General features: G+C 39.5%; 1 protein-coding gene across 1 annotated transcript in view; it reads right to left on the bottom strand.

Moving 5' to 3' along the window:
- The window catches only part of LOC106960720 (zinc transporter ZIP10-like), a 38,364-nt gene extending 20,903 nt beyond the window's left edge, over positions 1–17,461 (bottom strand). The window contains exons 1-3 of the mRNA XM_015053971.1: positions 17,275–17,461; positions 2,798–3,928; positions 1,742–1,969 (exon numbers count right to left, since the gene is read on the bottom strand). Coding sequence (XP_014909457.1) covers positions 1,742–1,969; positions 2,798–3,907 — 1,338 coding nt within the window. The 5' untranslated portion in view covers positions 3,908–3,928; positions 17,275–17,461. The remainder of the gene's footprint in view (positions 1–1,741; positions 1,970–2,797; positions 3,929–17,274) is intronic.
- Between the last annotated feature and the right edge of the window lie 6,721 nt (positions 17,462–24,182).

Genomic DNA, 24,182 nt, shown 5'->3' with positions numbered 1-24,182 from the left:
GTCAGTCTGAGCTGCAGTTTTCAGGATGTAAATATCGTGCAGACGGATCATTATGGAGGACAAACATCACAGATAACCTTCTCATGTTTTCCTGTTTTCTCGCGCTGTACAGGGAAACGGTTTCACAGCTCGCTGCGTTCCCATTTGTCGCTGCTGGAGCTTCGCCGCCCTGAGCGGCGGCTGTACATCAGCCGGGCGGTCCACCGCCGCCGCCACTCCCTCACGCTCACGCAGCTCGTTACCTTAATGCAGGTGTGGCGCTGCGGCGCAGCAACAAAGGAGAGAAGACGGAGACTTCTCTCCAATTACACAGAGAAATGGCTGACGGAGTCCTAATTGGCTCTGCGAAGAGAGGGTGTGAGCTGTGGCGGCGGCGACGGGGGGGAAGCTCCCCATGAAGGCCAGCAGGAGGTAGATGAGAGGCAGCGCTGCAGCACTTCCTGATGTCTAGCGTCTCTAGTTTCCCTCTAATGAGGAGCCATCGCTGCCCTTTTGACTTGTTTTACCGTCATCATTTCCATTTTTATGACTATTGTGAGCGGCAGCGTGGGGCTCATGTGATGCAGGTTCCTCCGTGTTTAATAACTGAACTTTATTCCGTCCAGGAAGGGAAAAAAAAAAAAACATCTTTAAAGTTCAAATTATTGCAGCTGAAATCTAGGAAGCGGTCTTTCAAAGCACTAATTCTCATTAAATTAGGCTGAGTGGACATTTTATGACCCCTCCAATCACCAGGCTGCTCTATGTTTACAGTAACGGCGTCACAACTTCCAGGATAATACAGAGAAACATTTCATTTAACACAACTGGGCTGTGTACGTTCTTAATATATTGCTTAATCAGGCTAAGCGATTACTGGTTCTGGTCTTATCGGTATAAAATGTTTATGGTTTTATGGGTTTTATTTCTGGAACTTGTTACTCATTAACTGTTCCACGCTGTGCTCTCCTGCTTTAAAGGCTAATAAACGTAGCCCCAGAGAAGGTCACCACTCCGAGTCACTTTCCTTATATCTGCTCCTTCTGCCACAATGTAAACACAGAATCTGACATTACAGCTAAACCTTTTAATAAAGGAGAAACTACAAGCACTGGACCTTTAACATGTGCAAACACGGTGAATTTTATTAGAGCATTCAATGCCAACGAAAGCTAATATGCTAAATGTAGCTAATTTTAGATTATAGGCTAATAATAGCATAGTTCAGCAGGTTGGAAAACATTAGCCTTGTAGCTAACTGTATATAAGCTGCAGTGTTGGACACAATGAGTTGCTATGCTATTAGTATTAGTGTTTTTCCAGCTGGTATACCAACTAACATTAGCATAGCTTTGCTACTGACACCAACTAACACTCGCATATTAGCATTTTAGAAAATGATAACATATCTCAGCAGGTTAGAAAATATTAGCAGTAAGCCGACATGGTATTATTAGTGTTTATTTTTATAGCTAATATTTTTTGCAGTTGACAGCAGCATTTTATAGGATGACAGCATTTACATAGTAGTCAGGATAGCACAAGTATTTTTTTAAACGCTTGGCTGTTTTAGAAGCAGCAGATCCAAATGGAGAAACAAAGTGTGAATTTTGCACAATAAATTCCCTTTAAATGTGAACTGATTTCAGGCCTAAATCACCAACTAATAATCCATAAGAATTTCTTCTGGATTTTTCAAGTTTAATTTTATACCTGATTATTGTTTTGCACAGCGGATCAGCATTAAGCAGAGCTCCTTTACTGTTCTCCTCAGACTTATTGCCTCCACCGGGTCGATGTTCGGCTCCTTACCAGAACTGATGGGCTGCAGGGCTTCCTGCTCCACCTCCATCTGATGGTAATGGCGGATGCAGACGCGGGTGTCTATCTGGTAGAGCAGGGCGGGGCACAGGTAGGTGAACTCGCTGGGGGAGATGACCGAGTTGGGATGTAGGCCGTAGTAGGTGAGGAGCTGAGTCAGGTTCAAACACTGAGCGGTGGAAAGAGTTCAAATGTAAGAAAACTAACGACTACTTTAGTAATCTAAATAAATCGATTATAGATTATTTTTAACAGAATCTGAACCAGGTGAAGCATTCATCGTTTATCTTGCAAAATACACTTAACAGAAATACTAAATATAGTTTTATTCATAACTGAAAAGCATAGATACATATTATACTGTACTAATGAATTATGGATCATTAAAATGATTTGGTAATGGTGAGTGACATCATCGGTAAGGAAATGAATCATGAAAGAAAACATAATAATATACATAACAAATTACCAACTAATTGAGTAATCAATTAATACTCCAGTTAACAATTAATTGATCAATTCGACCAAACATGGTCAATCGTGATTAATCAATTATTGAAATAATCAACTACTTTTAGTAATCGATTTAATACTCCAGTTAACAATTAACTAAATGAGTTGATTATTTCAATAAGTTATCACAATTTATTTGATTAATCATGACTTGATTTTCTTAATCATCAATCAATTATGATCAGTCATGATTAATCACAATTAATCAAATTAATCATAATATTTGATTAATTACGATTAATTTGATTAAATTAGTTGACAATTGTCAATTAATTTTATTATTTTCAATAATATTTCAATAATTTGATTATTTTAATAATCAACCAATCACGATTGGTGATGATTAATCTGATTAATCGTTTCAGCCCTAAATACCAGAATCACATCAGCTAAAGTTTTAGGGAATAGAAAGACAAAAGCAGGAGCATCCAAAATGATTTCTGAATAATTAATGATCAATTAATCAATCAGGGTGAGGTCCTACCTCCTCATGCTGGTGCGTCATTCCACTTGGATGCTTTATAAGCACTGGTGAAGCTGCAACCACAGCAGCCACACCTGGAGCCTCTCTCTTGTCTTTATGACCGTGTTCATGGTCATGACCCCCATCATGACCGTGTTCGTGGTCATGACCCCCATCATGACCGTGTTCGTGGTCATGACCCCCATCATGACCGTGTTCGTGGTCATGACCGTGTTCGTGGTCATGACCCCCAGGTTGGGGCGTTTCAGGTGTGGGTAACTTGTTGGGCCTCCGCTGGCCTCTGACCTTTCCCGGCCTCCTGGTCCTCCTGGCTGGACTCTGCGTCGGACCGACTGCTGGCTCCAGCTGTCCATCGGTGTGATTGTGTCGGTCATGGCTGTGGTTTCTGTGGCCCTGATGCACAGAGGTTAGATGTTTGCGGCTGCTCTGTACCTCTGTTTGCTGCTGTGGGTGGTCCTCATCATGTGCATCATGATCAGAATGTTCCTGGTTCCCACTCGGCTCACCAGTAGGCGGACTGGAAGCAGTGGTGTGGCTGCATCGTGTGGGAACCTGTTCTGTTCGTGGAGGACGGGGCTTGTGGTCATGATGGTCATGACTGTGATCGTGATGGTCATGACTGTGATGACCATGATTGTGGTCGTGATGATCATGATTGTGGTCGTGATGGTCATGAGTGTGATGATCATGATTGTGGTCGTCGCTAGAGGATGAGTGTGAGTGAAGCCCTTCCTGAACGTCCAACAGGTCAAGGTGGGCTACATGGTCATGACCCAGATCCTCATGATCCACGCTTACCAACTTCACTTTCCCTAAACCCAGACTCATCAGGAGACTCTGGAAGCCATGGAAGTCTAACCGGTCTTTCTGTCCGTAGCGCCTGAACAGCTGCTGGATGTAGAAACGCTGCTCTTCCTCTAGAGGTCCCCCTTCTTGAGCGTTGGACTCGGTGGTGGCTCGGACATACGGAGCCTCAGAGATCTGCAGGTCGATGTGCTGATGATTGACGGCTGGGTGGTCATGTCCATCCGCATGGCAATGGTTGCAGTGATGGAAGATGAAGGTGAGAACGCACAGGAAGCAGAATTTGGTGTGTACGTGCACTCGCATTGTGTCCTCGTTATTGGTCCCCTGCAACAAAAAACAGTCACTTAATACCCACAGTAGCACTTAACGAGGCAAAACTGAAGTTAAATTCAGAGGCAATAATTCACTAAAACACCAATAACCTAAAACACTAACTCACTGAAAAGCTTATGCAGGGACAGACACGATGATGTAACGGTTCACACCAAAACAATGAACTACGGAGCTACAGACTCACTGGAGCACTGGAAACTGATCCGGTGAGTCTCACTGTGTCACATCGTCCGGTAGACTCGGTTCAATTTGGGACCAAAGTTGCAACATTTGTTACATTTTCAGCTGCTTGGTTCTCTTTCAAAATCGCGAGCCATGTCTCGAGCTAGCGCTCGACATGAGCATTTTTGGTTGTATTTACCCAGAATGCCTTGAGCCATAGTCCGCTTTCTACAACGGTGTATTAGCACCATTGTAGATGGGGAAAAAACTTCCACCAAAAAACTCAGAATTTTTTCATATTAATCTGAGAAATTTTCAAGAAAAAAAAGAGAGAAATGTTCAGGGTTTTAAAAGTAAAACATTTTCAACTTTTGAAATAAACTCCAAATTTCCCAGCTTTTCTACAAAATGTCTGAGCTTACAAATTTCTGTTTATTCTAGCAAAATTCTTTTGACTTTTCAAATTCAAATTTCCAAAATTAATCTCAAAATGTCTGAGTTCTTTTCCTAGCAAATTTCCAGCTTTTGGAGCTCAGAATTTTTTTTTTTCTGGAAAATTTCTGAGTTTTTTGTCAGAAATTTTCTACTCATTCTTTGTTTTTCTATCTACAATGGCCCCAACATGCCATCACAGCTTTCTGCTTTTGGAGCGTTCACACACTCATTCAAACCGCACCAGAGTTCACTTCAACCAAACATACGCCATGGTTTATAGACGGACAAGAGTTCACTTACTTGGTCCGATTACGAGTTCACACCGGACGTACTAGACAAACAAACTGGAGTTGGAGTAAAGCAGAGCAAACATGGCTGACTCACCAAACTATTACTCACTGATGTAGCTACTCAATGAATCGCTGACACGCTAACTCAGTAATAAACCGCCTCCCTGACAGAGTGAAACACTGACACACTAATGCAGTGACACACTGATCCAGTGCTGCACTTAACCACCGACGCTCTGCAGGATGACGAGTCTCCAAAGCAAAATTTAATGGATCCAGCAGGAGAATTAAGATAACAAGCTTGTAGACAAACAGTACTTTCAAAGCTGCAGCACCTCTCATGTTGGAATAACAGACTCAACGTTCTGCAACCCAACAAACTCCAGAGGATTGAGAAGTAAATTGCTTGTTTTCTCCCACTTTAAAAAGCCTGAAGCAGCGATATGATTCCAGTCAAATGATCCTCATAAGGTCTCTGCCGAGGCCCGTGGGTGGCTGCAGCGTGGAGAGAGGGAAATAAAGGGAGGTCAGATGAAGACGAGGTGAGGCAGCACACACACACACACACACACACACGCACACACACTTTTAGCCGTCAGCTTGGTAACTAAGTTTATCGCGGAGCTCTCGTGCCTCAGGACTGTTGAAAACAAAGAGGAAGGCGTTTCATCCTCATCTCACTGTCAAGTTTCAACGCCATCTAGACCATCAATATTTAGCAGCATCGATTTCTCACTCTACACAAACAAATAAATAAATCTGAATCTGGACAAACATACAGAAACCAAACACGAGCAACAACATCACAACCCTTCATCATATGCAACAATGTTGTACCAAGCCTAGCAGTAGGGCGGATAGGGCACTTCACCAGCAGCCATCTGTGTGTTTGTCTTAGAAAAACATGAAATCTGAAAATATAAATGTAAAACTTTCTAAGACCTGCATCTCCACAGAAAAACATCACCTTCATCCAACTGGCGATAAATTTCTACTTAACCATGACAGACGCAAAAAAAGCCAGCTAGCTAGAAAAGGTATGTTAGCATTGAGTTAGCGGTAGCCTCAACCGTCTAAAGTTACAGAACGCAGTGAAGAAGTCTGAATGCAACTTAAACTTTTGCCTGATAAACATTTTTTTCCCACAAGGGAAAAAAACTGGCCATACCAGACCTGTGGTTATGATTGTCGCAATAAAAAACTAATTAATTGCAAAATAAATGAAATCAAGTTCAATCATTTCCACTTGCCTGATTTATTGTTTTTCTCTTTTCTACCAAAAACTGGACGATAAAAGTGTTCAGTTTGCTGCTTTGGTCGATTTTTGAATTACATTTCATTTTCAGAGACTAAATGATTGATTTTTGTTGTCGTTTCTGTTTTGTTCATTTATTTTGGAAATGTAAATTGTCCTCCAGTTACAGTGTTAAATGTTCAGTAGAATTAAAAGTTTATTGATTTTTAAGAGGGTGTACTTACATTATCACACTATTAAACAACTTGATAATATTCTCAGAAAAACAATATCTGGGACAATTTATCATTCAGCAAAGTTTGTTATTGTGATAGACCTGGATGTGAATATTTATATACATTACTTATGTTTTTAAATAGTTTTTCATGTCCTAAAGTGTGTTTTCACATTGTGCCATTTTCCACATATGTGCTCAAATTGGTCTAATAAAAGTCTATAACGTAAATATGTGGTGTGAATACTTTCTGGTGTTGCTGTAAAATTCACTCAGTGCAGAAGAACAACTAACATCAGCCAGGAATATACATAAGTGTTTCATTCCCATCAACAGGGCAGGAAACGGCCCGTTGCCGTGGAAACGGCCGCCCTGTTGACTGATCATTGACCCAATTAAATCAAAGCTGATCAGATCATCAAGGACTTCCTTCCTCTCCACAGTTTGACTTCTTTAAAACAATGTTCACATTAAATACAGAGATTTTCTGATTATTCTCACATGGTCAGCTTCAAAAGATTTGATCTGGTTCAAATATTTAAAAATACAAACTTTAGTAAAAACAAACCTAATTGTGATTAAAATAAAATGGGACGGACCTACCTGAACCCCAGGAATGAGTGAAACTCACTCCGACCAACAGCAGATCTCAGCTGCAGGAACACAGGAGCTTCTTCACCGCTGCAGACAGCTCTGTGTTTATAGACCAGTCGGCACTGACCTTTGAACCCAAGCAGGGCCTATTTTTAAGAACACACCCTCCTATCAGCAGCCTGCAGCCACTTCCTGACACGATTCTTTGTTGTAGAGTTTGGTATTTAATGAACAAGAAAATCTTTATTCACTCTGAGTTCAACTGGTTTGACTCTAACATATTATTCAGCAGCAGTTTTACAGCGTTTTAACTCACTTTTTGCTAACTGAGATGGAAGTTCAGATGCAATCACCACGACGACACCGAGGGGAGATTAAGACAAGACAATATTCCCGTCATCAGGCTGTCAACAGAAACAAGCAAGAAAACCACAAAGGACTTTCTGCAGAGATCAATTAATTTAATTAAAATGAGCTCAAATTTTACTTAATATTCCAGGTTGTGTTTTTTTTTATTTCTGTTGAATTTATTGTTTTATTTTTTCTAGTTCAAACATTATGTGTTCTTTAGAAAATTCAAGTTTATTGGTCTCAACATTATCAATATATTACTTTAAAATGATCTTAAAACAACAACAGCATTGCAAATTAATTACCACACGAATAAAGTTCAAATTCTGCTCATTTTGTTAGAGGAAAGTTTTTCAGCATTGTTTCTAGGAAGGCTGGGGTTCCTTCGCAGAAGCAGAAAAACAGCAGCTCTGACCTCTAAGCTGCTTCATATGATTCTCACACGGTGAGAACATCCCTCCCATCTCCACAGCAGGCGGCTGTTTAGATGGGAGCGCGCTGAGAAACGAAGCCAAACTCTGAGGAAACGCACAACTCAGGGAGCGCCGCACGCAAACACACACACACAAAAAAAACAAAAACAAAAAAAACGCACAACTCAGGGAGCGCCGCACGCAAACACACACAAAAAAAAACAAAAACAAAAAAAAATGCACAACTCAGGGAGTGCCGCACGCAAACACAAAAAAAAACAAAAACAAAAAAAACGCACAACTCAGGGAGCGCCGCACGCAAACACACCAAAAAAAAAAAAAAACAATATTCAATGAACTAAAAATATGTTCTGGAAGCGAAGGTGTCTGACTCGACTCGGGGGCCCTGAATGTTTTAGATGCGCCCCTGTTTCAGCCGAATTAGCCTGTCAGTTTGTGGAAACAGCAAATCATCCAGAAGAAGCGTTACGCCGCATCGTGACTCTGGACTCTGCCGCTCTGGAAGAAGTTATAAATCACCAGCCAAGGAAACTCGCATCACTTCCCGTCGGCGTAAATCTGAGGAGTCGTTCCTTCCTCCTCATCTTCATCCTGCACCGACTCTTCATCACAGATCAGGAGCTGAAACCCTCAGCACAAGATTCATGTCTTACTAAAACATGAGAGGGAATTTTGATGTTAATCATCAACTATTATTTAATTTCTTTGGATGATTTACATCGGCAGAGTGCTAGGGCCACACTAAGAAAAAAAATTAAAATACAAGAATAAAGATTTAAGACCGCAAGAATAAAGTAATAATATTATGAGAATAAACTAATATGAGAATAAAACCATAATAATACAAGAATAAAGTTGTAATATTACGAGAATAAAATTGTAATGCCACAATTTTATTCAGATATTATTTGGACTTTATTCTCGAAACATTGACTTTATGTTCGTTATTATTTTATTTTCCTATTAGGCCCCAATACTCCGTTGCACAGTCATTATTTTTTTGCATTTGGATGTTAAAAATTAAAAAATAATTAACTTTGTCTGAATCTCAACAAGACAAGAAAGCTTAAGTAAATCTGTATTTTGATTTCCATTAAAAAAGGAGTAAAAATGTGATGCTATTTCATTCTGTTAATAAAATAACTTTGGTTAAATCAACAATTCAAGTTGGAATAAACAGGAGAAACTATCCGAGACCTTCCCAGTTTCTATCAGTAACGATTAAAGTTGGAGTTTGTGATCCACATAAACCCAACGCCTGCGTGGTAGAAGGGACAGACAACAGTTTGCATCGCTGAGAAATGTCAGAGGAGTGTTTTTTCTTAGAAAGGGCCAAACGGAGGGCAGATGCCGGCCGCCACATGGACCCAACTCCTAACAGATGGTCTAGAAATCTGCAAAGACTGCAATCTGCTGACGAAAGACGAAGTTCAGGAGAGCAACAAGCAGGAGTCGTCTGACTCGAGTTCAACAATAATCACAACAAGTTGGAAAATTACATCTCTGAACAGACATGATGTTACTGCATGCGATTATCCACAGATGATTGAAGGTTGGGCTGACGAGCTACTGCAAAACACACAAAGTCAGCGATGGTCCATCACCTTGTCTGCTCAGAACAGCAATTAGTGGATCTCCAACAACTACTGATCTGCTTGAATCTGTTTTTACCTTAATAAAAACAGATCCACTGAAGGAGATGCAAGTTTTCATGCAGGGTTAAAATGAGCTGAGCTCGGCGCTAGGAGGGCTAGGGCACTTCACCAGCGGCCATGTTTTTGTCTTAACAAATGTTAAGAAACTTAAAAAGTAACTCAGATGTAAGACTTTCTAACACCCGTATCTCCACAGAAATATACGAACTTTGTCCATCCAACCGGCGATAAATTTCCACTTTCCCATGACAGACAAAGCTATCTAGTTAGCTAGCACAAGTATGTTAGCAATGAGTTAGCGATAGCCTCAAACGTCTCAAGTCACAAAACGCAATGAAGAAGTTTGACAGACTCAAACTGTTGCCTGACAGAAACGTCCCACAAAGAAAAAGAAAAAACTGAATATAAAACAAAATTTAAGGCCTTTGAGCCGCCCTGTGGCAGCAGCTAGCAATAAATCACGTCACGTCAACCATCTGTATCCCAATGTTGCAGCACAGACCTAAAGTACAGTGGACCCCCAAAAATATTTGCAAGTCGTTGGATAGAAATTACACCTTTTGAAGCTGGAAACACCAAAACACACAAGAAATGCTATTGGCTGGCGTTTGCAAAGCAGCCAATTAAGAAGCGGCGTTCATTTTCTTGCCACTGATTGGCTGAAATCCACAAGTTTGTGAATAGGGAAGACCATCGATATTAGCTTCAGTGGTAGCTAAGACGGTTTCCACTGAGCGCACTAATGATTATTAAGGTATATTTTGTGTTTGAATTGTCAGAATAGATGGTTTATAGTGTTTTTAGATGGAGTCACAAGCATTCACAGATTCCAGCTATTAGTGGGCGAATACCGTTGAAGGTTTTCTTTTTGTCATGACCTGGTCAAGAGAAGTCCCAATGCCACAGCAGAGATCTCAAATGTTAGCACATAATGTGTTGACATCCAACTCTTTGACTTGGTACCAAAGATCTATATCTGTGGACAGCCAGGCTAGAGACAGACATGTATCGCAACTACAACAAACACAGGATGCATCTATCTATTGAAGACTCAAGGAATCCCTCTGGGTTGGCTTTTATTGAAGTACCAATCCTTAGACTTCCCTACAGCATCAAATGCCACACCAGGTCCAGGGTTCCTGCTCTGGGTTTAAAGGTTATCCGCTCTCAGACAGAGATCTGCGGTGTAACATGTTGTTAGACGGCTGTGTGAGATCCCAGCTGCAGGGCTGATGCTCTGTGGCCTGGAAACACGTTCATGACAGCACACAACAGCTTAAGACCACAGGACACGACGACCAAAGAGTTACCTTGAGCAGATCCAACGTAGACACAAACTTCTAGCATGCTGGAGCAGAGCGAATGTGATGCTTACCTCTAATCAGGAGAAAGAAGAAGTGAAGCTAAACCTGAGTGAGCGATGAGGGCAGACTCTCTAACAGGTTGGACGTCTGGAGGGTGAACTCATCTGCAGAGGGAGGCGGGCTGAGCAGAAACCACCTGATCAGACTCTCATCAGGCTCAAGCAGTTTCAGCGCTTACTGCGCATTTTTGTGTTTGACCCAAATGTTAACAATGTGGGAACATTTCAACCAACTCATTCACAAGAACAGACTTTCCTGGAAACCACTTCAACTTGTTTTCTTTCCACACCTCTCACCATCAGAGTACATGGAGCTTAAACATTTAGGAATAGTCAAACAGAGTCTACGGAAAGATATGGATGAGCCTGAAGATCCAACTTTAGCTCTGAGTACTAAGCGCTATTAAGTCAATAAAACATTGGTCCATCCTTTGGGTGTAAAGCAAGGCAAGGCAAGTTTAGTTGTATAGCAGCATATTTCAGCAACCACTCAATTCAAAGTGCTGATGAAAACATAAGAGTACATTGTAGAGGTTAATAAAGAAAAGGAAAGATTGACTACAGACTGAAATTATTGATGTTACTGTTAGTAATAATCTAAAAGATTTCAGTGTTTCGGCTGTTTTGCAGTTTTCTGGACGTTTGTTCCTGGTTTGTTGTGCATAGCAGCTGCATGCTGCTTCTCCATGTTTGGTTCTGGTTCTGATGCAGAGCAGAACCAGAAGATCTGAGAGGTCTGGATGCAACAGCAGCAGATCTTTAATGTATTTTACTGCTAAGCCATTCAGTGATTTATGAAACTAACAGAAGTATTTTAAAGTCTATTTTCCAATCTGTAGAGAGACTGTTGCAGTAATTAATGCAATAAGTAAATAAATCATCACCCCTACTCTTGATTGTTCCTCTTTATGTATAAAAATAATTACTTCAATTTCCTTCTGTTCAGCTGAAGAAAGTCATAGCACCTCCATGCATTGACTGGCTTAACACTGTCACCAGGTGACATTGTAATGTAAAGCTGTCCATCATCTGCACAGCTATGGTTATCTCATCATGTGTTACAATCTGAACTAATAGGAGTATGTAAATAGAAGTGGCCCCGATATGGGGCCTTGTGGAACTCCAAATGTGATTTTTGCCAACTTCAGTGCAGACACAAACACCCAATAAAGACCAGAACAAACATTCACTTCCTAATGTTTGTGTATTTTCCAGACATCAGAATATGAAGGCAGTTTCTAAATAAAAACAGAGCATGGCTGCTGCAGCGACCTCAACTTTAGCTCAAAATAAAACAGGTTGACTCACCTGAAGCTGCTTCTGCTGCAGCAGCCATCTAAAACCGAATCAGTGGCTTTGACCTGACCATTTGGAGTATCACCCTATAAAGCCTTACATATATAAATATCACACTGCCTCACTGTGCAGCTGCATAAATGACTGTCTCATAAGCAGCATTAGTGTGGGATGGTGTTACATGGAGAGCAGATTGGGACCATTAGCAGCAGAACAACAAATACACCAAACAGCTCTGTTAGCAGTGAGTTCATTAGGAACCAGCTGCTGTCACCAACACTGGTTTTAAACTGGGTTTTACTCATTAAAATACAGGTTTTAACCAGATACTAAGACAACAGTAGCTTTAATGTGTCAAAGTTTTGTTTTCCTTTTTAAACACAGTGAAAATGTGAGTATTTTTGTTAATACGTTGGATCATAAACTCTTATTTTCAGGAAACGGGAGAGTTTTGGTCAAACTCAGGTTTTTATCAGGTTTTCAAAAGCTCCAGTTTTACAACCTTCACACTATTTTAGCTCTTTTAAATTGGACACCCTCTTTCAGCTGGTCAGCTGGCTGAAAGATGGCTGCAACACTTTTATCTTGCTCTCCGAATGAGAAAACCCATGAAACAAATAGACTGCCAGGATGTGAAAACAAAAAGAGCGCCACCTATGCCTCTGATGAAGATATCACTACTTCAACACTGCATCAGGAAATCAAGAATTTATTTATTTTGATCAAATCTGAGTATGAAAATTAAGAAACCATAAATAAATGCTATAAAGAAAAAAGGCAGAAGTAGAAATTCAAGTTATTTTTCTGCTTAAATGTATGACAAAAATTATATTTTCACTTAAGATCATTATAATCTCATATCTGGCTCAGTTCTGATAAATTCTCCAATATTTGATCATATTGCTGCAATCAATAAGCAAAAAGCACCACAGAACCATCTGGGAAGCTGTTCTATACCCACATATCTATTTTTAATCAGTTTACCGTGAGCCAATGTGGAGTCACAGCAAACAGGAGTGTGAGCGCAACAGATGAACTCACTGGGTCCCATCTGTGTTTGCTGAACCCAGATGCTGGTTCCCAGCGCTTCCAGCACTCCCAGTCACAGCGTCGTACTTGTTAAGATTTATGTCTTGGAAACTGAGGCATTTTCCTGCTTTACAGAGGAATCGCTACTTCATTCAGGCCTGTGGGTGTTTATAACTGAGGCAGTAAATTAACACTGTACGGTTATGTCATGTAAAAGCACACGTCAAACGGTTTCATCCCGTAGCAAAACTCTGTTTAAATAAATCAAAATATAAGGTTCTATTGAGATTTAAAGGAATTTGTCAAATCAAAGGAAATAATCCCGACTTTTCTTCAGTTTGTTGTTTGACATTTTATTAGGGCCAATAAATTTCTGCCAAAATACTCCGAAATTTTGAGATTAATCTCAGAAATTTTCTGTTGGTTTCAAAAAGTCAAACACTTGCACATTTTTTCAAGTAAATATGTGAAATTAATCTCAAGTTTTTTCTTGAAAATTTCTGACTTTTGGAAATCAGAAATTTCCATGTTTTTTCCTAAAAAATGTCTGAACTTAATCTAAAAAGTAACTCATTTTTCCAGCTGCAATGGCTCTGCTATCCAGTTGTACTTTTTTTCTACCCCTAAATTAGCACACAAACTTTGACATGATGTGAAACCTCAGAATTTAAATGAATTATTAGTGTGTATATTTGATTAATAGGGAGCAGTCTGCCCTTGTAAAGTTTACGGCTGTGGACATTCCTGCCAAGGCGGTAATAATAACATCTGTAGTTCGAGGTGAATGTGACACGAAGTGTAAAAATACTTTTAGTGGCCAGAATAACTAGAGGAAAACTAAATAAATTCAGTTAAAGGAGGACTTTAATGTTGTTTTCTAGAGTCCATGAAGAGAAACTGTCCTCTGATCTGGGGTGAGGTTGGAGAATGTGGATGGCTTCTCCTGTTTTTTTCCACCCAATTGGTAATAGAAATGGTAATAGTAATAACTGTAGCCATTTTAGATAAAATATGTCATGTCTTCCATCATTCATAATGGGCAAGCATCATATCCCCTACTCCAACATCTCTAACTGTACAGCCAGAAGAATCAAAAGGAGTGGCAAAAGCAAACAAAGTGGATTAGCAGTGATCGCCAATAACTAATTGTGTCAAAGATGAAGAAGACGACAGGAAGTAGTAAGAGTGTGGTGGTATGATTTTAATCAGATTTTAATTGTTTCTTATTTAATGGAAACACTGAAATTGTGAAACTTTTTTTTTGACAAAGTTTTGCTCACGTTTGCAACAGAAGCACAATAAATCAGAAGCCTCAGTCAGACTGGCTGCAACCAGAGATCTGTCCCACCAACAGAAACTCTTTGAAGATACATGTATGGTATCTTGGTCGTCCGGTTTGTTACTTTTTCAGCTGCTGTGGTTCTCTTTCTGTCTGCATTTTGTCAAATAAATCAAAGCCTTTGAGCAACCTGTTCCCCTCCTCGCCTGCGGGGGCGCTGCACCAAGAACCACTTGTCCACTTGGCATTCAAATATACATTAAAACTGCAACAGAATTCACTTCAACCAAACCAAATCGAGGTTTGTGGACAAACAAGAATTCACTTTTTTGATTCGATTACGTATTCACGCCTCCCCAACTGAACCAGACTTTCCAGACAAATGGACTGGAGCTGGATTAAAGCGGACTAAACAGAGCTGATGTGAATGCACCATAAATTTCTCTGGGTGATAACAATTACCAAAAGCAATAATGTGAACTGTCGCATAAATCTACAGGAACTGAAATCGATGCTAAAGTGAGATAAGGAAGTTTTCCCTCCACACTGCACAGAGTCTCATTCACACAAGATGTTTCATTTTTAAATATGAATCCACTCCTCCTGAAACAACACAGATCTATTATTCAAAGCGTGGTGGCATTTCAGAACAAGGAACAGGGTTTACTCATGTAAGAAGAGCTGTCAGTAAGCAGGCACTGATGCAAGTTTGGTGTTGGAGGTTTGTAACGTGTAAAACTCCAGGTTCGGTTGCCTTGTCAGACGCCTTAGCAGGAAGTGAGTGAGAACTGAAGCAAACCTTCAGCTCATCCATTTTACATCAGTAGAAAGCTGCAAGCAGAGCACAACTCCTGCAAGTTCAGAGGAAACTCAGCAAAGCAGGATGTGAGGAAAGATTTGAATTATTCACCATCCTGACGCTGGTTACAGCTGAGATTAAGGCTCAAACGATTAATCATGATTAATCGATTATTGAAATAATCGTCATTTTTTTAAGGTCAAATTTGTTTACAGAAACTTCAGAATTGATTTTATTTGTGGTTTTGGTTGTAAGTGGGTTTTCTTTTTCCTCACGTTATTTAAAATATCTTCCCGTTCCAGTTACAAAATTAGTTTATTGGTCTTTAGAAAGGGTGAACTTATATTGTTATGCTATTATCAATATATTATTTGAAAATGGTCTCAAAACAACAATATTATCATTTATCGCTTCAATTACTGGGACTATTTATCATCTAGCAAAATTTTGTTATTGAGATTATTGGATTGAATTTAAACTTTTTCTTTGGGACCGCTCAACAAGATTAGAGGAGAAACTACCAAGAGAAACATCAGATCTATTGTTATATTTTCTTTCCATCCGCCTTGCTGTATATAGACGTTTTCCCAGCAGCTGTTCATACGTGTGTGCAGCTGTTGCTCTGCACGCTCAGTGATTTCCCAGCTGCACACACTTCTTTGAAATTCCTACCTCCAAGCAGAAACGTCCGAAACGGTTCCGACCGACAAGCATGCTGCAGTACAAAAAACACAGGTGTTCATGTAAGATCTGAACCAACCCAGATCTCACACCATGAAACCGCGTAGCATCAAATTAAACCCAGAGCTAACAGCTGGGAAACTTCATGGATGCTAGCTGTGCTTCAGGGTGTGATTTATGCCAGAACCACAGGAGGACCAGCAGAAATCACACCTTCACTGAAGGTCCGCACAACATTACAAAGATTTAGGCCAGTCTTATCAATGAACCATAAACTCTGACCTTAACTGAAAGGCTAGTTATGATTCACCAAAAGAAAAGCAATTACTTATTTTTTTGCCAATATCATTTGTATAATGTTGCATATATCTACAGAAAAAGAAAAAATGTCCATCTTAATTTTATATTTTTTGTGCAGTCCTGTATTAATTGCTGCTCTCAGGGTGTTATTCTTTCAGCAAATGGCATTAGAGTCACCATTTTCCAGCTTATTATTTGATTACTAAATTAGTTAACTTTTTCAACCCTAAAAAAATACATATATAGTATGTATATTTTAATAACTACTAAATTTATTTAATAAGTTAAAGATAGTTATAAATATTTTAGGGTTGAATGAATTTTGTAATTAGTTGTATATGCACAAAGACATATATATATATATATATATATATATATATAACATCTCTCATAGATAGAAATGTATATTTATCCATTATACAATATAAATATTTAAAATATATTGTTTTAATGTGTGCTTATTTGTTTTGATTTGTAAACATATTGTACAATCTCAGTTATAGTGGACTCACGGACATGTTTTTTTATTCATTTATTTATTTATTATTACTACTTTGTCGGCACAATGAGCTTTAATAGCGTCTGAACTCATCCACTGGCACCACCTCTGCACTGTGACGGTGTATTTATCAGGAGGTTGAGCACCATCGGGTCAACGAACACAAACCAGTTCGGATGGTTTGTCCCAGTGAAACGAGACAGAGAAATCACAGTAAACCAACTGCAGGCATATTCCCTCCAATCAACTCAACCCATCAATGATCAATGGACCAACAGAGGAGCGACACGTGGTACGCATACCTGAGCAAATCTCTTCCGCTTCAAACTAAAAGAAAAAAACAACTCCCACACATCCCAGGAGATAAAACACAATATTACAGCGGATGTAGAGTAACATAAACACTGATAAATAGTAATATTTAACTTAATCTTCATCACCGGTTAGTTTCTCAGCTTCCTGTGAATCAAAGGAAGCGGCAAACCTCATGGCTCGCCTCATGCTAACGCTAACCTTCACCAACAGCAGCTAAACCAGCTAACGCTAGCTAGCATACGACCGCCGGGGAAATAACCCGGTGTCCGCGGGGAACGGCGAGTCATTTACGGCTCTCTGTTTCTCTCCAAATGTGCCTAACAGAGCTCCATGACTCCGGCTACCAGAGTCCATGTTGGGGGAGTGAATGAAAACAAACGCTTTACCTCACTCGAGTGCCGTGTGCATCTCCTCTCCGCTCGGTACCAAAAAAATCCTGCGCAGGTTTTACGTTCGGGAACTACAGCTCAGCCCATTCACGAACCGCACTTACGCTGTTTCCGAGAAAGATGGCGGGAATGCGCCGTTAGCCTGCGCAGTCTTCGCAGAAGTAGAAACTCTTTTCCGCCTGACTGCCTGAGACGTCACGTGATTGAAATGAGGAAGCAGTGTTCAAACTACAGCAGCATTACAGGAGGAAGAAAAGTACATTTCAAATGGACGTGTCGTGTCACTACGACGGCGTTTTAGAGACATTGTACATAGAATTTTCTTTAAAAATCTTGAAAATTTATGAGGTTCAAAAGTAGAACATTTTCGACTTTTTTCCAGAAAATCTCTGAGATTAATCTCAAAATTTGCCAGTTTTTTTGTTTTTTGGCAGAAATGTACTCCTTTTTATAACCCTAATAGGTCATCACCATATTTATAATGTAATTTGCCAAAACTTTGGTTCAGTTTTGTGTTTGTAATCTTTATTTTGCTTTCCTTAATCCTCAACACACAATCATATGTTCATCTTTGTAATTTGTTGTACATATTTTGTACAAATAAATAAAAAATATTGAAGTTCTGAGCACAGCAAAACAAACATATAAATTAGTTTTATTAAAAATATAGATATTTACACTGATGATAAATTTTTGTTCAACTACTCAGACATTTCACCTTGGCTCTATTTTAATCCTCCTGTACATAAATGAATCAGAAATATAAGAAAAAGTCGGTTTAAGTTAATTGTACAATAATAGTTAAGATTAATTCTTGTTCAGATCTGTTTTTAGTTCAGGTATTTCATGTTTCAAATTCAAAAATACTTTATTGATCCCAAAGGAAAATTAAATATGCCCAAATTATTCAAGATTCTCCTGTAGCAGTCTGTGTTACAGCAAAAGTGGATAAGCCTCTGACTAAAAACACTGTTTTTCATAAAGAGGATACTTGGGGTTGTCCATAATCTTTTTGATTTTATGTAAAATCCTTTGTTCCATCATCTCCAATTGAATTTCCAATAAATCATCCTTAGCAAGCCTGTGGTGACAGTGGAGAGAGAAAACTACATTTTAACAGGAATAACCAAGCATTATAAGGTGCTCTATATGCAGCAAGACTGAAACCGAAGAGGAAAAAACATGTTGTTGTGGCTAAGGTGTGTCAAGTGTTGAGTAAAGGTGTTTAAAGCCTTTAAAACCTGTTGCCAAATCTTTAAATACGTGATACATTTAGATAATAATAGTAGGAAGTGAGTAATACCAGCCACTGAAAACAAACAGGTGACATAATCAGCAGTGGGATTCAGTAAATCAAACAGTGGAAGGACAAATAGCATCATTTTGGGGGCATGTGTTCATTCCAAACAGGAAACTGAGTTTGATTTTGTATCATAAATAGCTGATGTGAACGCACCATGAGGATGTTTTCACACCTGAAAGTCTGGTAGATTTGGTTCCATTGGGGCCAAAATTGCAACATTTGTTCCATTTCTAGCTGCTGTGGTTCTCTTTCTCACTGCACGGAGTCAAACGAGCCAAACCATTTGAGCAACCTGTTCCCCTCCTCGCCTGTGGGGGCACTGCACCACGAACCACTAAAGGAAACAACATGAAAAGCTCAGAAGAAGACATCTTCTTCACAAAATGTAAACAAAAATGGAGTGGATCAGTTTTCAGTGGTTGAAGGATTTCTCTTGCTAGTGCTAAACTAGCATGTTAGCTTTGGTTGTATTTACCCAGAATGCATTGTAGTCAGTTTCCCGCTTTTAGAGTATTCTCTAGTCTGTTTGGCAGTTCACTTCAACTGAGAACGAGGTTTGTTGGCAGACCAGAGGTCACTTTTTCAGTCAGAAAAGTTTGATTACTCATTCACGCCACCACCAATGAATTGGACTTTCTAGACAAATGGGCTGGAGTTGGTGGTAATGAGCTGGAAGCAGACTACAGGGCAGAGCATTCTGGGTAAATACAACCAAAACAGATGCAATAGCTTGGTGCTAGCATTAGAAATGGCTTGTGATCTTTTACCACAGACAAAAGAGAAATCCTACAACTGCTAAAAGCTAACGCTAATCCATTTTTGTTCAAATTTTGTAAAGAAGGAAGTGTCTTTTGCAGTGTTTCTTGGTGCAGCGCCCCCGCAGGTGAGCAGAGGAACAGGTTGCTCAAAGGATTTGGTTGATTTGACTCAGTGCAGCTGAAAATGTCACAAATGTTGCAGTTTTGGTCCTAAATCGAACCACATCTTCTGGACTGTCATGTGTGAAATCAGCCTTAAGCGCCTCCTGAAGTGTAAAAAAAAAAAAAAAGGAAAATATTCCTACTTGTAACTGTCACTGCTTTTATGATACATCTCCTGTTTCTTCTTCACATTTTCAGTAATTGTTCTTTCAGTGGGCGTCTGAACTTTTAGCAGAGTGTCAGAGCAATCAGTAATTTCATCCACAATGCTCCCAGGGATCCATCGAGACGATCTGCTCTGAAACTTTGTGTCTGAATGAATTATGTGTTATGGTTCAGACTGCAGTGAGAGGAGCTGACCTTCACCGTGTGCGTGTGTGTGTGTGTGTGTGTGTGTGTGTGTGTGTGTGTGTGCGTGTGTGTGTGCGTGCGTGTGTGTGAAGCAGTGGGACACCAGGAGACCAAACACTGAGCTAATTTCTGTCCAGCTGGGCCTCCTTCCCGCCTCCTCCCGTCACGTTTCTCCTGATCTCAGGGAGATTAATACCAAGTGATTGGCAGCCATGTTCTCACTCAGCGCTCCAGTCATGATGCCCCAGGGTTCCTGCCAGCCGTAAAGCAATGCTGAAAGTGCCACTGTGGCTTTTACTGTCATTTAGGCGGTACCCTGCCTCAGCAGACAGACGATGAATAGCACCAATGACCACTTTGAGTTATGAGCCACACTCAGGCCTGGCCATATATACACAGGGAGCCATTTCCTGCTAGAGTGGCTCTTGTAGAGATTACAGATGTAATATTTCCTACTCTGCAACCAAAGCGGTTATGGTCTGGTGAAGCTTTCACCAATTATTATGCTACAATATTGATTCCTGCCTTTTTAAAATCACATAGTTTGTAATTAAGTGCAAATTCTTAACAAGAGTAACAATTGGAAGTATTCATCTAGTGCAGGAGATGTGGATACAAAAACCAAACATGGGAGAGAAAAAAACCCACTAACCACTGCCATTCAAGATGGCTGCAACGGTCGTAATGGACAATTTATTTTTGCCAATTTTTTATCACATATGAAAACATTTGGTGTCACATCACACATAATTAGACCATTAAAAATTATAATTTTTTTTAACTTGAACTTATTTTTGTTGGTGTACAATTTTTCAAGATGGACTCCGTGGTTGTCCTGGAATTAGATGAATGTGTTTGGTGTCAAATCAGGCATATTTACACATATTTCGAACCATACACTGAAACAGGTGATCTAACTTTAAATTTGAGCTAATTTATTAGAATTAATGAAGTAAATATATTAAGTATATATTGATATGTAAATAAATTTGACATTGACATTGACAAATTGTCATGTTAAACAAATATAAATAAAGTTTAGCAAACTGGTGACCATTTTCAAAATGGCCGTCATGGTTGTAGTGGAGAATACATATTAGTACTAAGAACGGGTGGTGGGCACAGCCAGCCAACAAGAGTCTTAGCTCTGCTAGCGCTAAACTTCTAAACACATAAAAACGTAGAAGAAGCTAATGCTAATCAGTACAATGGCTGTTGCTCATTCTGCAAAATGCTACATTTTATTGCTTTAAAATTGTATAAATATGATTACCAAAGTCAAATAAATATGATGTGACATAAAGTTTATCCAAACTGTGAAAATAAGTGACTTTTTATGTAAATAATTGCTTTAAAATTAGCGGAAGCTAACACTAAACATAAAAACAGCTGTTACATATTATCACTTTAAAGTTGAATAAAAATAGTAACCAAAGTCAAAAACATATAGTGAGTCTTAAAGTTAACCCAAGTTGTGAAAATTAGTAACAATTTATGCCAATAATTGGTTTAAAAGGCTTAAAAACAGCAGCCATTTTGTGAAATATGAGGAGTGCCCATGCTAANTTTTATGCTTGTTTTCACATTTGACAGATTTTAACAGCACTTTGCTGCACTGATGGCAACCTGATGCTTTATGATCCTTCAATGGTTGGAGACACGAGAGGAAACAGTTTTATTTCACTTTCCTTCCTAATTAGGAAGCCACATTACATGAGTCAGAGTGTCCTCATCCATCCTGAATGGGTGCTTCTGCCGGAGGAAATGGGCATCAGGGATTTGTAATCTGGAACTTGTGTGTCGTCGTTCATGTTCCTGGCGCACAGTTTGCTGAGACACAGCAGTTCTGGCACAACACCGGCGCCGTGGGCTGGAGGGCGGCCAAAGACAGACAGAAGAAAAGGGACAAAGGGAGGACAGGGAGAAATCCAGCGTGCAAGAAGTTTTAAATATCGGCTCATTAGCCACCTGTAGACCTCTGTAATGAGCGCTCATGGATTTTTCATTCCCTTTAATCGGGTGGATGTATAAAAAAGAACAAAAGAAAAGCCGAGTGCAACTGCTTGTTTTCCCCTCAGGTCTGTTGTACCTGCCAAAGCTGTAAGCTGTAATGCACACACACACACACACACACACACACACACACACACACACACACACACACACACATACACATACACACGCACACACACCTGATCGATGTGAGCAGCAGGGAGTGTCCAGGTGCTATAAAGTGTTTCTGTGTGGAAATGAACAGTGAAAAACTTTTCCTGCAGCATTGGCTGAGGTGAAATACGTAGTTCCCACGAATCTGAACCAGAAGTGAGCCGCGCCACTGATCCGCCATCTTGGTAGGCAAGATGAACCATGGCAAAATGAAAGTATATTGACACTCTTCACCAATGAGGTACTGAAAGATATGTCAGCAAAACCCAAATGAGACAGAAAATGTGGCTTGTTTATTGTTGTCATAGCAACTCCATAGCAACTGTGATGACAGTAAGCTATGGATACCTACCAAGATGGCTGTCAGCTGCAAAATTCCCAGAAGAGAGAAGTCAGACGAGAACTAAGAAAAATCACAGAATTCCAGAAATTCTAAGAATTTTCATAAGATGTCGTCACTAGGTGATACTTTGTGTTTTCAAATTCAAAAGTACTTTATTGACACCAAAAGAAAATTAAATGTTGTTGTTCTTGATTTTATGAAGAATCTCTTTTTGCCTCTTCATCTCCAGAGGTCCCACAGTCGTCCCCGGAACAGAACCAGCCTTCTTCATCAGGCTGGTGAGCCTTTTTAGGTCCTGACTGTCTGGTAGACTTTGGTTGTATTTACCCAGAATGCCCTGTGCTGTAGTCCACTTCCTGCCTTTGGAGTTTCTCTGGTCCGCCTGGCGTTCACATGTGCATTTTAACCGAACCAGAGTTCACTTCAATCAAACCGAGACCGGGGATTTCTAGGCGGACCTGTTTGGTTTTTTGGTCGTTTAGCATTCACACCTCCCCAAACAAACTGGTCTTTCTAGGCAAATGGACTGGAGTTGGATTAAAGTGGGTCAAACATGGCTAATGTGAATAAACCCTTAGATACTTTTCCAGAAAAAAACAATAAGCCAGCGACATTCTGGCTCTAATTTCTATTGTTTTTTCATCCAAACATGGGAAAACTCAAGTCAGAGCATCAAGGAATTTCAGCATCACATGAGTTTTTCATGAGAGTCTATGCAGGAATTTCAGATGGTTGCTGCTGTTCAGCCTCCAGGTGAATGTGTTGCTATCAGATCGCTAACGGCAGCAAACGCAGCAGAGTCCTTTCTCTGAGGAGTCTCTCTGTCCTCCAGGTCCAAAACCAACGTGAATATCTGCATCATGATTCTCTGCTTTGTGACGGACTGGTGATCTGTCCAGTCGAGACTCGGCCCACTGTTCACAGTAAGACAGGAGTCCTTTTCAGTCCTGACATTTCCTGAATCCAGCTCCAGGGCAGCGTCTCTCACTTCTGAAGGCTGAGAAAATAATAAAATAAAAGCAACATGTTCAAAGCTTCCTGCAGAAAAGAGTCATTTCAAAGCGTCTCAATCTTCCAAAGTAAAATATAATTCACTTTTAACGATAGAAATGAGATGAACTGGAGCCATTATACAGACTGTTGTACATAAATGTGATGCTAAAAGATAAAATCCTCAGATCCTGTTGGGTATTTTCATAGAAGCAGGAAATAGATTAATACTTTAGTCAGAGGAACATTTCAGTGCTGCTGCTTTGCAGTAATTATTTTATTTATTTATCTACTCAATCACCAAATTACATAATCTGACTGAAAAGGTGCAAATTAATATTTACGTCTAATCTACTCATTAAATTAAACTAAATTATCCCTTCACAAATCATTACAAAATGGAAAAAAGCCTAAACATATCAGTTATCACTAAACAGAAACATAGAATTTAAAAAATCCAAAACCAAAAGAGAAACAACAAAGTTTGAAGTTATTTAACCATCAAATAAAATTCAGTATTTTGACTTTAGTCTCAGAATTCAGATTTTAAAATGTCTGAAATCTGGGATTAATTTCAAATTTGTGCATATAAGAAGTCAGAAATGTGGAATTAAATAAAAAATTCAGATTAGGAAAAGTCAGAATTCTGAAATTAAGTCAGAAAAGTTGGATTAAAGTAAAATTTCTGATAATAAAATGTCAGAATTCTGAAAAAAGTAAATTATTTCTTTTCAGTGGCCCTAATCTTCTTCTTAGTTACCAGACTTTTTTTTTTTTTTAAAGCAAAAAATTAAAATCCCTGGGCCTGAACAGCTGTGCTGCAGTGAGTTTT

Source organism: Poecilia latipinna, unplaced genomic scaffold, assembly GCF_001443285.1.
Source record: "Poecilia latipinna isolate Pla-1442-1.1 unplaced genomic scaffold, P_latipinna-1.0 Scaffold1221, whole genome shotgun sequence".
In the NCBI taxonomy this organism is placed as follows: domain Eukaryota; kingdom Metazoa; phylum Chordata; class Actinopteri; order Cyprinodontiformes; family Poeciliidae; genus Poecilia; species Poecilia latipinna.
Note: the sequence above shows the minus strand (reverse complement) of the source record. Positions and strands in the feature narration are given on the sequence as shown.